The sequence below is a fragment of the Kryptolebias marmoratus genome, linkage group LG22 (genome assembly GCF_001649575.2).
Source record: "Kryptolebias marmoratus isolate JLee-2015 linkage group LG22, ASM164957v2, whole genome shotgun sequence".
Taxonomy (NCBI): Eukaryota; Metazoa; Chordata; class Actinopteri; order Cyprinodontiformes; family Rivulidae; genus Kryptolebias; species Kryptolebias marmoratus.
Genome location: NC_051451.1, coordinates 13,402,796 through 13,419,507, shown reverse-complemented (window position 1 = coordinate 13,419,507; position 16,712 = coordinate 13,402,796). Strand labels below are relative to the sequence as shown.

Sequence of the window (16,712 nt, the reverse complement as noted above, 5' to 3'; positions counted from 1 at the left end):
GGAGCCGAACCTGCGGCCTTGGTGCTGTGACGCTAACCACTGCCCCGCTGCGTGAGCTCAGGTTCTTAGAATATTTTTAAGCCTGATCTACTGAGACCGAAATGTTGGGAAAAGTGTAACAGAACTTAAGCAGAAGTGAAACCAAACCAAACTGTTTCGTTTTCTTTGAACGGTGATCAGTTTTCCTTTCATTATTACTCTTTAAAGCATGGTCTTATTAATTTGTGGTGCTGTTGATGGTGAAGTTTACTGACAAATGGTCACTTTAGACCCGTTAGTGGGTGTATTGTTTTAATCTGATCAGATATTTTTTTCCTTTGCTCTAAAGTTGTTCAGTAATTTTTTTCTACTGTTTGGTGATTTTAGAAGTGAGATTATCGCAGCTCCCTGAAATGTTGTTTCCATATGTTTGGATGTTTTAAATGAGTAAAGAGTGAGTGTTTGTTTTTCCCGAAGCACTTAAACGCGTCTTAATGTCGATGTACTCGCAGGTGAACGAGACGGGAGCGTTATCAGGGTTTCCACAAAGGCTGAAACACGAATCTGGACTATTTAACTTGATGTTTGAAGATAAAGGATCTAGAAATCGGAGGTGCCACTTTTCAAGGAATGCTACTTTTATAAAAAGTGAATTATTTTGCCTAATGTAAGAGCTTCTGTGCATTTTCAAAACTCAAGAAACAGATAGAAGCACCACGAATGTACCTGCAGGTGACGTTTTAAACTTACCATACAGTGTTTTGTCAATGTCTACAATTGTTGTTTTCAGCTTTAAATTGTAATAAGTGAAATATATTTTTATAAATTTCTTTCACCATTAAATGGGGGATACAGTGTTTTAAACTGTGCGTATTGCTGTCTTTTTTTCTGATGAATATGTAATAAAATAGGGTACATGTCGTCCAATTCTGTCCTCACAGGGAGACATTTTGTTTAGTATTTATCGTCTGAATCAGTAATTGTTTACAGAGTGACAAGGTGAAAACATGACCTCCGATGCAAACTGCATTTTATTTGTGCCTCCAGCAAACAAAAAAACATCCTCAGCAGCTCTTATCTCGTCCACCAGCTGCACGTAATCCTTGCAATAAAACCCTTCCTCCTTTTTTTTTTTTTTTTTTTTTCCCCCCCCTCACACTCACGCCGTGCGCTCTGATAATATTGTTCATGCACACGTTGGCTCAGGCAGGCGCGATCAAAACCAGTACAAAATAAAATATAAAAACATTTGTGTAAACTCGGTTAGCCTGATGTGAAATGCATCACTTGGCTGAAGATGAAAGAAAACAAATGGAAATATATGCACTAGTAGGATTATGGGAGAGAATGTTTTTAGACAGGAGTCCGAAGAGATCAGGAGTTGGTGAGTTTTTTACAATTTTTGGTCAGAAAAATTAACTTCAGATAAATTTATTTGGTGGATTTTTAAAATATCAGGACCAGTCTCTTTAAGACAGACAAAACAATGAAGTCCGTACAACATTAGTGATTTCTTTTTTGACCTTTCAATGGTGTTTTTTAAGTGCATATATCACCATTCATCCTCTTCAGACGAATCCAACAGTGTAAACATCACAGATCACTGCAAACGATACGCTGCAGCCTGACAGGAGATTAGAAGTTGTGAACAGTTACATAGTGGTTTCAGGTAAAATACACATCAAGACAAAGAGCAGAACTGGAACTGTGTTCAAAAACAGCTTGTGCTTTAGACCTCCATACTTCAGATGTAACTCTGTAAGAAAAATGAGAAGAAATCTTAAAATCTGACGTGAAAGGCATCTGAGCTGAACTTAGAAACGGATCGATTCAGCAGAATTTCTGACGAATCAGTTCACAAAAGACAAACGCCTCCTGCAGCATCCTGGCAACAGGAAACAACTCGCCGGCGTTCTTCACATGTTCATTCGGTCAGTGCAAAAGAGTTCAGTGCTGTGCAGAGATCCGTTACTGCCGAGTCATGCATAGACCAAACTGGTTCAAGGACGACGTGCAAAACAGAACACCAAGTGTAACAAGTATTCAGGAGGATTTTTTTTTTTGAATCCTAAGAAAAGAAAAAACAAAACGTCCATAACATGAATGATAAAGGCTTTCTGTTTATGGGTCGGCTCTGGGTTTTTTTTTTATCCACTGGCACACGTGTTGAATAAATACTTATTGAGGATGATATACTGTCCGTGAGTCCTTATGAAGAAAAGAAAAAGCCACATGTTTAACTATGATAACAGATATCAGTTTAAAAGGAGTGAAAAACGAAGCTGAACTGAGAGTAAAAAAAAAATAAGATGTGGTCCAGAGCCTTGAGGGATCAGGTACCAGCAGGCAGTGTTTCTATCACCCTGTGAGGTTCTTTTTAAACAGATTTACATCACCAACCTTTATTAGTTTTTTTTTTAGTTTTTTTTTTTGTATACAACAGGAAATACAGTCTATAAATTTGAGCCCAAACATGACACCGGACTGGACAAGCAGCTGAGATTAATAGGAGTTGTGAAAGCATGCTATCAGATGCATCGTTTAATATCGTTATGCTGCCAAGGTGTCACAGTTTCCCCTCAGAAAAGTGGAATATGTAATTCTGCTGAAAATGTTTGGGTCTTTCTAATGTAATGAGTCTTCAGTGTCCACTGGAACGACCTGCACCGTAAGGCACTTCCGCGTCGGCACCTCAGAGCTTGCGTCTTCGTATTGTCTTCGCCTCCGTCGCTCCTCCTCGCTCCCTCTCACGAGCTCCTGGACCATCTGTCTCCCAGGGTGAAGTGATACAGCAGGGTGGGCTCGTCCCTGAAGCTGTGCTGGCCCGTCAGGTGACTGAACACTCCTCCCTGCAGCAGGCGAACGGCGTAATGTTTGGCCTCGGCTCGTCCAGCGCACAGGCCCCGCTCCACGAGCCAGTCGACCAAGGTGCTGCCTCGGAACGCTCTTTGGAGACGGGACTGGGTTGGACTGTGAGCTTGGTCGGAGTGCGGCTGGGAGATGTGCTCTTTGTGTCCGTCATGGGTGGACAGATAGGCTTGGTGTTCATCCTGAGGCTCGGGGATGGATGGAAGTGAAGTCTGGCTGCTGGCTTCAGCCGGAATTCGGTGCAGATTCTGTGACTCGTCGTGTGTTTGCTCCTGGAGATTTTGATTTGTATTCAGGTACTGAGGATGATGGGAGGGGGGACGACCGGCTCCTCTGTCCCCCTCTGTCCCTCCTTCAAACCTGTGACAATCAGAGGAAGGATTCACCTGTCGAAGCGTTCATACTCTCCCCTGAGCCACTACGAGGTGATGAAGAGGACAGGGAGGAGGAAACAACCAAGCAAAGAGAAGGAGGACGGGAGAAAGGAAGGACAGAGCAGGAAAGGGATTAATTCATCTGTGGAAACGGAAACAGAATAGCAGAAAAAAAGCAAAAAGTAGCGCCCAAGGTTGATAAAAATCTAGAACAAGAGTTTGGTTTTATTTATTTTTTTGCCGAAAGTAGGGAGGCAAAATCTCTTAACTAGCATCCTTACTCCTCTTGGCTAGACTTTGTTTAAGAAAAACATGTCAGTAAAAGTGTGAAAGTTCACAGGATCAGAGTTTATCATGCAAAGTCAAAGATAAAAAGGTCAGATTATATGAAGAACCAGGTAATTTAAAGGCTCTAAGACAATTTTCCCCCACTTGTTTACCTTGTATTTATCCTTCAACTGAAAAAGCCAGTAGGCAAAAGATTTACTCTATAAATGCCTGTATAGCTGGAGTGCTCGTACCTGTGTGTGCGCACTATGTCTTGTACACACTGGTCTTTGTGGTAGCGGACAAACTGGGTGCAGGTGAGCCTGACCTCCTCCGGTACGGCAGACGGACTCAGATCCTCGCCGTCCCCTCCCTGCCAGAGGCTGAGCAACCTGGAAAACACAAGAGCACTGTGCTGGTTTTTAACGCTGAGTTACTTCAGTAACCGCGGCAGAAATGCTGCTGAAGTCTCACCTCTTCTTGAACGGCAAGATGTCCAAACCAAAAATTCCAAAGGACAAAAAACCCTGGAACACAAAGAGATGTTGGAGCTAAAGTTGAACGCCTGATTGAGCCGCCTTTTAAGAGCTCAATACACGGGTATAAATTGACAATGTGCTGAAGTACCTGTCCGTAGTTCACCACGGCACAGAAAAACTGCAGCTCGAGGTAAAGTCTTCCTGGATCTTTGTTGAACAGCCACCACAGACAGCTGGACAGATTCTACAGACAGAGACAGCCACTAATCAGACATCAGGACATCGCATCTTATCTACATACAAGGAAGCAAAGTACAGTAAGAAAACTGACTCAATATCGATGACTTTTTACCCTTGCTAAACATCTATAACCTGAGTAAACTCGCACAGGTTTACTTACTGCCAGCAGGCTGACGATGAGCAGCAGGCAGAGCAGGACGTGTCTCACAATCTGTTTATCATCGGCGCTCTGAAGCCCCGGTGGAGGCAGGTTCAGCGGCTGCTCTGAGGAGGAGGAACCCTGCTGGGGTCCGTCACACAGCGCCCCACTGTGGCCTGAAGAGGGACAGCAGAATTACAAAATGTTCCTTTAAACTATTTTAAACGCCTCACTCTATGTTTATGACAATGAGAGGTTTAGAGTGTAAATTTTAACGCCGTTTATTTTACGTTGGCTTGATTTAGCTGATAAAAACTGCACAGAACGACCAGCAGGCGACATAAAAACACACCTAGATCTGTTTGATTTAATACATGTGAGAACTAATATTAGAGAAAATAAAAAATAAATGATTTACTTTTTATATCTGAGTGATTTTTTTCAAATTTTATTTTACATTAATGAAATCAAAAAGTGTAATTACATTTGAGTTTGTTACCTGTTCTGTGTGTGTGCTCCCTCTGTGTGCTGGCTATCATGTCAGGGATGGACTGGAGGGGAGAAAAGCCCTGGAGGTCTGCACAACAACACAACACCTGATATGGTTACACTTATTTGACACGGACAAAAAAAAAAATGTCCAAAATGTTCCAAATCCAAGACGGCAGAGCTACCTGAGTTGATGCTGCACGTGGGCGAAGTCGCCACCTGCGTCTGCTGCTGTTGCGGCTCGTCGGGGCCAACGGGGGCCGACGGTTCGTCGGTGAGGCCTGTTACAGCAGCTCGACTCAGGGCCTGGTACCCAGTCTGCTCCCGGTCTCCCTGGCTGAGACCCATCAGGGACACGGCACCGAGGGCCAGGCTCACGGCAAGAATCACCGCAGAGCTGATTATCTGGAGTGGCAAGGAAAAAAGATATTTGCTCAGCAGAAGGGGTCAAATTAAAGGTTAGAATGAGGAGATTGTTGGTGCTCATATGAAGATAACACTTAATTGGAAAAACAACTAAAGTGTCGATCAAACCTGAGCTCTGCCATAAAAGAAGGCAGAGTCTATGGTGTCTGTCCTCTCCCCTGATAACAGAAGACCTCCAACCATCAGGAAAGGGACACTAATGAAACAGGAATAGTGTCAAAACCAAACTGTTTCAAATTTAGTGACTGAACTACTGGGTGTGAAGACCTACCCCCAACCCAAAGCCATGAAGACTCCTGGTCTGAGTCTGAGCAGATCATCTCTGTTCGTCAGAGCCAGGCAGAGAGGGATTAAACCTGACAAAAAGGGGGGTGTGAAAAGCCAATTTGTATTTATTTACTTCCAAAAAAAATAACTGATAATTCTTCACAAATGCATACACACACCTGTCCAAATGTACGTGCTGTACAGAGACCCGTACAGCAGGGTGAACGTGAGAGTTTTGCCGAGGAGATTGTCTTCTTGCTTCACCAAAAAGTTCCACAAAATCATGCTGACACACACCAAGAACTGGGGAACGAGGAACAAACGGCTCTGAATCATAAAGCTACAATTACCTCCAAACATCGCCAGGCTTCACTTGTAAAGCATGTACTGAAACATTAAAAAAACTGACCTGAGCCAGGAACAGATTTAACACAAAGAGGTGAGGAAGTCGGTTGAATTTTCTGCTGAGCAACATCACACCTATGGTCCACACCTGAGAGGAACATCATCACACACTCTTCAGTTTGTAAAAATCACTTCATTACTTATTTCCTGTTTTAACAGTTTGACACTGTCAGCATACATACCACACGCTACATATGACAAGTACTTATTGTAGCCTTTTCTTTTCTTGTAATTTGCATCTTTGTTTTTTTTGTTTTTTTTCCCAGAATGAGCGTTTTTAAAATCAATCAGTGGGAGTTTAAAAACATTAAGTTAAATCTATACCAGGCAACGAAAACACTCACCAGTCCTATGAGGCTGATGATGCTGATGTTAAAGCTAACGTTCTCAAGCTCTGCCACGAGGGGGGTTGGGTCCATTAAAGGGATTGTCAACAGCCAGGCCGATACGTACATGATTGGTGCAGACAGGAATGTGCTGATTACCATCCCTGACGTGACCTGAAGAAAGAAAGAAAAAAGAAGCAACATGAAAGTTTTCATTACTTCAAAATGGCCTTTTGTCTGTGTGCACATGTTCATGCTTGTTACCAAATATCTCATGAACCACTGGACGATTTTTAATAAAACCTTTGGGTCGTAATCACTTGGATGTACATCTATAACTGATAAACTTATAACCAGCCTAAAACTCGGTCACTTTTACACATATAGTGATAAAATTTGGTGTCAGGGTAGCTGAGAGTGATTCACAACACATACTCTGAGCATGACATCTTAGATAGCGCATCATGTTGTTTTCAAGGTTTCACCAAAATGGCCACAACATGAAATGATCTTAGTCCGAAAGTGTGGCATGAAAGGCGGTCGGCGAGATGCCGTAAAGGAATGCTAGGCCTTTAACTTCAAATATTAGGAATACTTTGAATAGGATTAAAAATGCGGGAAAGTGCAGTCAGGTTTAAAGTTACTATAGACGCTGAAACAGATGTCAGTTCGCTGCAGCGTCTTTTAAGTAGAAAAGTGTGACTGAGCAGTGAAGGGGGAGGTTTCAGAGGGCAGTGAATGCAGAGTATTGTGAACACAGCTAAGGCAGAAAACTACCAGAAAACGTTAATCTTCTTTGCTTTGTATTCACGTGTGTGAGTGTCATGTGAGCAGGTCAAGAGATGGGCTTGGGTCTTCAAACAAAAAAAAAGAAGGGAGAGTTTTCTTCTTTTTCAGCACTTGCTTCGTGCCTTTTGCATTTAGAGTGGAATAATGCTGTTGGTAAATAAATTAGGACCTACCACCTCTAACTCCATGTTATAGTGTGCAGCGTAAATGCCTACGCTGGGCGCAGTCGGAAAGACGCCGTACAGAAAGGCAAAGTTGGACAAACTCGTGTGGTTGGCACTTGTGCTGTTTTCTCCAATATCCAGAATATCCACCATGTCTTTGCAGACCAGCGGCATCACCAGGCTGAAAGGAACACAATACAAGACAAAATGAAGCTGTGTAGTTAATGTAAAGGAATAATACGTCCAATCTAAGATCAAAATACTCCTACAAGTCGAGTCATACTTACAGTTTGGCTGTGATGAGGAGTATCAAAGCAACTCCAGTGTCTCTGGTTAGTTTTCTAAGCTGGCCGACCTGAAAAACAAGACAACTGACTACACAAACGTCTAATCCCTTTGTGTGGGTTTTTTTTTTTTTGGCGTATAAAAACCAAAAGCCTACCACTCACCATGGTGAGGCCGAGGTAAAACAATGCTGCCCCTCCGAAAGAGTTGGCTAGGCCATCTATAAACTCGGACAGAATGACAGGGATCCTCTGGCCCAGGGCGAAGTGCGAGATGATGCCCACGATCACCATGAAGACTATTGGGTTCTTCAACGCCTTCAGAGGTGACGATTAGAGTTAGAAGAAACTTAAAACTGCAGTTCCTGAAAGCAGCAGCGACAGCAGCATTTGTAGGCTTGTGACGAACACCTAGTTATACCTGTAGGACTACAACTCCCAGGATGCAGAGGCTACTGCGCTGCGGATGGCTGGCCTGCCTCCACCTTTGCACCTCACAAAGAGCAAAGCCGATGGGATTGAGAAGCATGAGGGAAACGGGGGCCACTAGGTATATGTACTGGAGGTATTCTGGATACGTGCTTCGATACAAAGCATCGACTGGAAGAAACAGAGAGACTTCAGGAAACGTTAAGAAGTTCCATTTGCTTGTAACTTTGTAAGTCAAGGCCTTGTTTGTCTTACCTATTGGGTATCCTAAGGCGAAGTCATTGCTCTGAGTAGCAAAGATTGCGTACAGACCAGCCTTGCTGTATCTGCTGTCTGGACTGGCCACCATCAGCGTCAGCACACACACCAGCACAAACACTGCGACCTGCACACACACAATGAGGTCATGGTGGTCAGTGGCGTGTTTAGGTGTCACACACGCGGGAGCTCAGCCCGAGTCGGGCACGGTCCTTCTGGTCTCACAGAAGCGCGACGTGCTCAGGCAACGAACCTTTGCAACGAGGACGCTCCAGAGAAACGCCCATATGACGTTGCCGAAGTCCAGCAGCACCATGTTTTTAAAGAGCAGAGCCGGAAGAGCGAACTTCGAGACAAAGTTCCCCAGACCCTTCGCCTGACTCTCTGTGATGATGTCAGCCCTGCGAGTAGGAAAAGAGGACGCAAGATCACTTTAAGGCTTAGGTTTTACGCCCGGTCACATACACATGTGCCGTTCTCACACAGACCGACCTGCCAGCTATGTAACCGCACAGTATAATGCCAAAGCACTCGAGAAGAGCCGGGAACAGCTTGTCTATGGACATGTGGGGCGCCGCAGCAGAGCCTGCCGGGGCGGTATGGGAGATGTTCTTTCCATGGATCAGAACATAGTTGTTGGCCGTCTCCATGGTGACGGTGGGATGGAATTAGGAGGGGTCAGGTGATGACTGCGGAAGCAATCACAAAAACAGCTAAAGATGCATAGTAAGTACAGACGACTTTAAGCAATATATGGAGATCTGTGTTTTAGATGAGCTGATGGAATGTTTTTAGGGAGGAAAGGGTGGAGATGGGTACCCAGAATCTCTAGTTACGCACCTGTTAATGCAGGCTAGCTTGGTGCTTGATCCAAACACAGATGATTTCGACCGTATAATGACCCTGAAGGAAAGTACAGCTGTTAAGTCACGTCGTTAAAGCAAACCCGTACAAGCTGCCCTCTCCATCACAGCCAGGTACCGTCAGCGCTAACACCTGCATGCTAAAAACAAACAGGGCGGTAAGCCGTGCCCTCCAAACCTAACGCTGTTCTGTTATTTTTAAGTATTTTATTGAACGGCTGTATTCCTTACCTTTATCTTAATCGACAAAACATTAGCCAGAAAACCCTAATCCGCCAACCATGCGTGGTTTCCAAGCTCCTGTTTTTTTGCCGTTTGCCTGAGCTGACAGCTGCAGCAAGAAGACACGCCCAGAGCACTGACTGACAGAGGTGACAGCCAATCACCGCTGAGAAAGGTTTCCGCCAGCTTCTGTGATTGGCTTAGCCAAGTATAGCGGAAATGTGGAGGAACAATTCAATCAGAACCACAAAACCTCATTCTATCCAAAAGAAAATAGTTTTTCGGCAGTAAGTTTTATACATTTCACATATTTACAAGTACCTTTTCATTTACAGGTCGTTTGAGTTTTCTTGCACTCATATTTTAGATGTATTGTAGATACACAGGTGGTAGTTCAGACCAAGGACACATAAGATATTGTTCAAATATCAATATTTTAATAAGGTATGATGAGGAAATTATTAATGTGAGCAGGGTTTGAATCTGTGGAGGGAAATCCTATTAGATTTCAAACCAAACACTTAAAATTAACCATTTTTAAACACAGTTCATATAAAAATAGATATGAAAGAAAAGCTTCTTAGCTCTTAATATCTCAGCTTGGCAACAGAAAATACTTTGTCTGTATGAAAACATTAAAAACTGAAAAAATGCTTCAGTCTTAACAATCTCAATATGCTTAGGTCAATATAATTAATGCCTGAAAAAAGATAATTGCAGTTTAAAATAAAGTAGGCACATCTGTTAAACATAAGGCCACACATTTTATTTTTTATTGATTTTATTGCACAAATATGTAAATGATTCATATGGTTTGTGATAATACAAAACAAGTTACTTCATCTGTTTGACGACCCTACAATCCGCTGTGTCCTTATCAGAAGTCCATTGTTCTGGAAAATGTATGTAAAGTCCAATAAAAGCACTCCATTTCTACCCAATAACGCATCTTAAATCATGCAAATAATTTTACTTCTGTATGATTTGTCTTTAAAAAAAAAAGGTTACTTTTACACTTTTAAATGACAATGCAAAAAAAAACAAACAACATTCAAAGCTGAGACTAATAGCAAACATAATACTGCAAACGTAACTTATCCTTCCGTATCACTTGATTAGATCATACAAATACCCACACAAGTCCTTTATTGCAAGTGGAGAGCTTTAAAAACAACAGCAACACAAGAATCAACTGGATTGCACAATCCTGTGGCTGTAACCCTCAACAATGTCCTCAAAAACATCTCAAATCAAATATCCTCACAAAACCTGAAACTATCAACTAAAAACGTACCGTTCAGTGGTTCCAGCAGAAAAAAAAAACAAAATAAAACTTAAGAAAATTGCCTTTCACGGTGTGAAGGCACACGTGGCTTCAGCAAAAGAAACGCCACCGTTTCCCTGATGTTTAACACAGAGGAGGCTGGTTGAGCCCATTGAAAAAGTTTGGTTCAGATCTCTCTTTGTACTGTTGCTGTGTTTAAGGTGCCCTGCTGTATTATTATTATTCTTTAAGTTCAGGAGATAAGTGCTTTTGGTTTTACGTTTCCAATAAAGGTGATCCACAAAAGGGGAAAAGCTCAAACGTCTAACGAATGACACAAAAGGAAAATCCTTCATCTCTTAACTCAAGATACAATCAGAATGGAAAAGGCACAAAGGAGTGTATTGCAAATACATATTTTTAAAAAAAGGCACTTCACATGAAAAGCCCTGCATTGTTGCTTCATTTAGGTTTGGAACAAATTTATTGCTATAAGACAATAATGGTACTTGCTGTATCTGTTGAGCTTTTTCTCAAACTTAGCTGGTGGAATAATGAGATATTTAGCTAGCTCTTTTATAGTTCAATCAGCGAAAGCAATGCCTGCAAAATAAAATGAAATAAAATTTATGTGCATCATGAATCAGAGCAACAAAAACAAAGTCCATCCCAATGCATCCTCCAGAAACAGAACGGTTGCAAACTTTTAAAAAATAATAAATTGTTTACTCCAGAACACAATGCACTAGAGTATGAACAATTTTTGGTCATTTCGCACCAGTATTCTGCTGCTACAAAAGGCACAGGACATAAACTCTACATCGAGTTTGTGGTTTGATTTGGACGACTGCACATCAGTTCCATTTTCATGCTGCAGTCCTTACACGATCGACAGGTCAAAGCATAATGAGCGTAACAGAGGGGAGAAAAGAAAAAAAAAAAAACGACAAGCAGAGGAGAGGTGGTAGGTCCGAGTGTTGTGATTGCTGCAGTTTTCCTTCACCTGGGTATAGGAGGAAGAGGAGGTGCGCCTCTCTCCTTTTTACCTGGACCTGAAAAAAGCAAAGGAATAGTTGACATATCATTTAGCGTTTTAAAATACTTTTCCCCGCCACCAGGTGGCACTATGTCACAGCTTTCACTTGTCTTCTAATGAGCTTCAACCTGAAATCTGGGATTTTTGTCACACTCCTTCAGATCACTGACCAGGAAGATGATTTAGATGAGATACTAAAATAGCGAGCAAACTGAGAACTGAAAGCTTCACTCTATTTTTATAGTTCCTGAAAAACTATTTTGGAGATATGACATGGATGTTTTGTGTGTGACAAGGAGTGACTCACCTTTGCCGTCTGTTTTGGTGATCTTGCTGGGGTAGGTCTTTGGGAAAGACACATAGGGCTCAGGTGGAGGAAGATCCGACACTGGGTGAAAGGTGAACCGATACTCCCATTCATCTGCGAGGAGAGAAACCAAAGTTTGACGGGTTTCAAGCTAACTAATCTCACAGGACACATGATGGAATATGAATGAATGTGATCAAAAACTGTTTTTATTTGAATCAGGACTCGCAAGGCCTCCCTGCTACTTCCTGTCCCTGCTGCCTTCCAAATCAAACTTACCTCCTTGGTTGAGAGAATGAAAACAACAGAAATACAGGTCAGTGGGTTTCTCTGACTTAGCTGAGCCATGTGGTAAAAACAACACTGGAGGGCAACGGGAATCTCCAGCAAACACTATCTGAGAGAACCGGCTGGATTTTTTCAGACTGTGATCCAAGTCTGAGCTGGCATCAATGTCTGCAAAGGCCCTCATGAATGGACACATTATGTTATTTTATCAATATTTACTGCCCGCTGCCGAGAACTTTGACAGACATTGACTTAAAGTTTGGTGTAGTAGCCATCGAAACTGATCCCCAACACATATTTTGAGTGCTAACAGATTGCGCAAGATCTTTGTTTTAAATTTTGCCATCACCTTTATGATATTATCTCTTGAACAATGATTTTATGAAACTTCCAGGAAACAAATGGGAGTACTTTTACAACCGATTAAATGTTGGAGCCAATTTAGCTCAAAATGACATTTAAATAAAAAAGGACTATAATTAAGTCAATTTTACAGAAACTGAACTAAAATGGTGTGGTTATATACTAATTGTTACTCGCTGAGCAAGATTGTTGAAGAAAACCATATCATTAGTTGGAGTTAACCTTGTTTGTCTGTTAGCAAAATGTGCCACAAACAACTGGATGGACTTTAACAAAACTTCCATACAGTAATCATTGAATGTGCATCTATCCTGCTTCACTTTTGAAGTCAATACATTTTAAGATTGCTGCCACAGCTAATCAACATTAGCAAAACGGCTTCAATACAGACAATTACAGCTGGAATTGGATGTGGCAGTAGCTGAGAGTCATTAACAACACATACTCTGAGCATGACATCAAACAATATCCTATTAGATTGAGCATATTTTTAAGCTTTGACCAAATTGCTTACAATTTTGTCATTTCTTAACATAAAAGAATCTTAGAAATGGTGTCTCAAACCACGCTGCCACGCTGAGGGATTTACCTACCAGCCATCTGGTTGTGGTGAGAGTTTTGGAAACCGTTGCCCATGGGTGGTGGAGGAGGCAGAGGTCCTCCTGTCATCGGCCTGTCTGGGGGCAGGGGGGGCCTACCTCCAGGCCCACCACGAGGCGGCTCTGGACCCGGCCGACCGACTGGGGAAGGTGCTGGCGACGACCTGATGCTGCCACTCATGCTACGACCTGAAGGAGGTGGTGGAGGAAGAGGGCCTTTGGAAGTAAAAGAAAACAACGTCAGCTGATGAGAAATGTGGGGACTCCTTCGTGAAACTCAATTGTTGAAATTCCACCCTGCGTGTGCTCTACTCTAACTGCAATTAAGTGCCAAGTACTGCTTTACCAGTAAAAAACAACAACAAATCATTGTTCCTGTAAGAAATGAAGACCAGATACCTGTGCGCTGGGATGACTGGTTTCTTCCAAAAGATGGCGGTCTCTCATTTGGTGGAGGAGGGAGAGGTCCTGACCGAGCAGGTGGGGGCGCTGGAGCAGAGCTGGCAAAGATAAACTGTATTTAAATTTTTACAACAGTTTGACGTAAAAAGAAATTATATACAAAAACCAAGAAGTTACCAGCTCTTTAGAATTTTAACAAAAATATAAGAGTAATCCAGAGTAATCATTAAAGTAAATATTCTGATACCTGCTTCAATCTCAAGAATAGCAAGAGGAAATAAAAATGAATCTTTCAGTTACTGGAGTCAGAGCATTTAGTAATGTCAAGTTTGGACTAGAGCAACACGGTGCATCTACTTAGTCAAATTAAGAAGGATGTTTTAAAAAAAAATATCCATTTTGCATATGGGGAAACTTCAGTTTATGAAGCTGGGTTGTTGTTCTTATCTGGAAGTCAAATGATGTTTGCATGATTTGTGAATCATAGCTGTAAGATTTGAATCAATGCAAACTTTGATATGGGCATGGACGTAGATTTCTGCAACATTCTCAGTCTGAGCTTTATTAGTTCTGCAGATTTTAGTTGTACCTGTTGAGCGAGCTGTTCCTTTGGGGTAGACGGGGTGTGTTTTGGTCCTCCCCTCCACCTGAGCTTGGCGGAATGGGAGGAGGACCTGGCCGTCCAGGAGGGAGAGGAGGCGCACCCCCGGCAGCTGCAGGACGACTGGATGAGGAAGGTTTGGAGTTGAAAGACGGGGGAGGAGGGGGCACGTCGCGGGGCATCGACGGCCTATGGCCTCCTGCTGGGGCTGGGGGTGGAGGTGGTCGGTCATCCGGAAGCGGAGGCCTTCCTCCTGGAGCGGGAGGTAAGGGAGGTCTGCAGCTGTTTGGGGGTGGAGGAAGGGGCGCAGAGAAGCCTGATCGAGACCCGGCCGAAGAGCCTCCTGGTGGGGGAGGGAGAGATCCGTGTCTTCCCGGTGGAACGCTAGGTGGTGGCGGTGCACAAGCAGGGCTGGGCCTGGGTCCTGTGGGGAGTGAGGGTGGGGGTGGGCCCGCACGAGACTGGAAGTTCTGGGGTGGTCTAGGTGTGTTGGGTACAGGAGGGGGAGGTCCCCCTGGAGTGTCTTGCCTGGATGAGACATTAGGACGCCCTTTGGGAAGATCAGGTGCACCGCCACGAGAAGCAGCAGGGACACCCGGGAGCCTAGGTGGTCCAGAAGGACTACCACCACCACCAAAAGGGCTTGGTCCACCAGAACGGGCTCCTGGTGGGAAAACAGGTCCTCGACCTGGTCCTGAGTCTGGGAAAGAAAACCAAGAAAGATTCACTGGGAGGTCTTTCTAGATGGCATACCTCAAATATTTTTGTTAGAACTTTTTTCTTTTTTACCGTTGTCTCTGTTTCCTGCGGACCTCAGTTTTGGCATCCCTCCTGCAAACAGACCTCCTAAACCACCAGGAGCCCCACCACCAAAGCCGCCACCACCACCTCCTCCTCCTCCTCCTCCTCCACCACAACCCCCTCCTCCACCGCCTCCTCCTCCTTTTGGTTCTGAGAGGAAAGAAAAACAAGCTTAAGTCCTATTAGTCCTTCAACAATCTTTCCATTTCTAACATATCAATTTAAAATGATATAATCTGATCATTATCAGGTCTTAAAACAGAAAAAAAAATCATCTGAGGAACAACAACAACTGTGTGGGGAAAAATAATTTAGTAGCTTATAAACCATAATGAACTACATGAAGACTTTTCTTCTATATTATCCAACTGTACCTAACGTTGTTGTGCAGGTACTTTCCTCCTCCTCTCTATAAAGTATGTTTAGGTCACTGAGGTTTTCAGGCGACTATTTGAGGACACCTTTAGATAAGTCCTACCACAGAACATGAATCAGACTAAACTTGACAAGGCCATAGAAAGTCGATTCATTTATTTTGTTCAGCTGTTGTGTCGTGGATTTGTTGCCGTGTTTGGTATCGGTGGTCTGTTTCATGACCAGGTTTGGCCATAGTTTATTTTTCATGTGGTGCCCAGTTCCTCTGGCTGCAAAACAAGTCCAAATCCTGAACCTTCCAGCCCTATGCTGACAGTTGCAAAAGGTGTCTGTATGTTTGGTTTTCACAATATGAGGAGCTGTGCATCATGGCCAAACATCTCCACTTTGATCAGATTGGGTCAGAATTAAAAATCTGATACAAATACAAACTCTTTGACATTACTGAACACGACTGTCTCCGATGTTATTCTATTGTAGCTGTTTAGCCAAGTATTTCAGACCCAGCAGCACAAGAATATAGTGTCCAACTTAAAAAAAATAAAATAAAAAATTGAGATACTTGCTGGTGCCACTGAAGAGGCACAGACTTACTGTCAAAAACGGGTCCACTGCGGTCATTTGTAACAGCTTTCTTTAGCCTGGAGCCTTTACAAATATCTGATAGAAGAGCACTTCTTCCTTGCTGCTCCGAACGGTTCAGAGTTGGCTTCTCTGTGTTTGCCTGAAACACAAATCAACACACTTATTATAATAAATGTGCAAAGCTACAAAGAAAAAGAAACAACAGGAAACAAATTAAGAGTTTAAGTTATTAATCTTTGTGTGTTGGCACTATGTACAAAAAATAATAAAGGTACTCTAGTAAATTGTAAAATCACCTTTAGCTTTGATTACAGCATCTGAGGTGTCTGTTCAAGTTTATGAAATGCCACAAATTGTATTATTTTCATCTAGAAATGCATTTTCTTAAGTTTTTGAATTGATGGGAGGGTTCTGTCTATTACATAGCTTTTTAGTCCCAATACCATGAGTTGTGTGTGGAGATGTTCTCACTTTCATTAAAAACCATTGCTGTGATTTCTAATGTCGATTTATATTGTATTTTAAATTTGACAACATGTGAGTTAACCCATTGAAAAGCTCATAACTATTTGTTTAGTTAAATCCAGGTGGTAATATTGTTTGCACAGGCAATACCAGATAAACAACGATTAAATAGGCAGCAAGTTGTAAGCAGAGAAAAAACAGAATCACACGGCTCCAACATGACAGGCTGTGCTAGGAGATGACTTATCCAGATGATGTCTCTGCTGAAGAGGGTTACGAGAAGTGAGAAGAAATGCTTCCTGAGTGGATGGACAGAATCACTTACAAGGGCAAGGGTGGGAGGAGGGGGAGGCCCCGG

At 42.8% G+C, this 16,712-nt stretch overlaps 2 protein-coding genes across 5 annotated transcripts in view; both read right to left on the bottom strand.

Annotated features, from left to right (window-relative positions):
* Positions 1–992: 992 nt before the first annotated feature.
* Positions 993–9,418, bottom strand: gpr155b (G protein-coupled receptor 155b). Of its 4 annotated transcripts, none has more exons than XM_017427052.3 (21): positions 9,278–9,418; positions 9,024–9,086; positions 8,676–8,872; positions 8,437–8,584; positions 8,181–8,310; positions 7,918–8,096; positions 7,662–7,814; positions 7,500–7,567; positions 7,222–7,393; positions 6,278–6,433; positions 5,938–6,021; positions 5,708–5,831; positions 5,533–5,617; positions 5,370–5,457; positions 5,021–5,240; positions 4,846–4,923; positions 4,368–4,522; positions 4,116–4,211; positions 3,963–4,015; positions 3,743–3,898; positions 993–3,207 (listed from the first exon to the last, which is right to left on the bottom strand). In XM_017427052.3, the coding sequence occupies exons 3-21, from the start codon at positions 8,831–8,833 to the stop codon at positions 2,727–2,729; spliced, it is 2,784 nt and encodes a 927-aa protein (XP_017282541.1). In that variant the 5' UTR covers positions 8,834–8,872; positions 9,024–9,086; positions 9,278–9,418; the 3' UTR covers positions 993–2,726. The 4 variants fall into 4 exon arrangements, with proteins under 4 accessions (XP_017282541.1, XP_017282549.1, XP_037829352.1 ...); XM_017427060.3 differs by having other exon boundaries at positions 3,743–3,880; XM_037973424.1 differs by having other exon boundaries at positions 9,024–9,186; positions 9,278–9,406.
* Positions 9,419–10,012: 594 nt separating this feature from the next.
* Positions 10,013–16,712, bottom strand: part of wipf1b (WAS/WASL interacting protein family, member 1b) — a 20,895-nt gene continuing 14,195 nt past the window's right edge. Inside the window, 8 exon segments of the mRNA XM_037973425.1 lie at positions 10,013–11,584; positions 11,876–11,989; positions 13,120–13,341; positions 13,525–13,625; positions 14,117–14,828; positions 14,918–15,079; positions 15,899–16,028; positions 16,680–16,712. The exon segment at positions 16,680–16,712 is cut by the window's right edge and continues 27 nt beyond it. Coding sequence (XP_037829353.1) covers positions 11,532–11,584; positions 11,876–11,989; positions 13,120–13,341; positions 13,525–13,625; positions 14,117–14,828; positions 14,918–15,079; positions 15,899–16,028; positions 16,680–16,712 — 1,527 coding nt within the window. The 3' untranslated portion in view covers positions 10,013–11,531.

Excerpts from the sequence above, each read along its gene's own strand:
- gpr155b (XM_017427052.3), bottom strand. The coding sequence starts at position 8,833 with ATGGAGACGGCCAACAACTATGTTCTGATCCATGGAAAGAACATCTCC. Across the intron at positions 5,618-5,707 it reads CAGCACGTACATTTGGACAG|GTTTAATCCCTCTCTGCCTG; the intron begins GTGTGTGTATGC and ends CCTTTTTGTCAG. Across the intron at positions 4,016-4,115 it reads CCGTGGTGAACTACGGACAG|GGTTTTTTGTCCTTTGGAAT; the intron begins GTACTTCAGCAC and ends TTTGTGTTCCAG.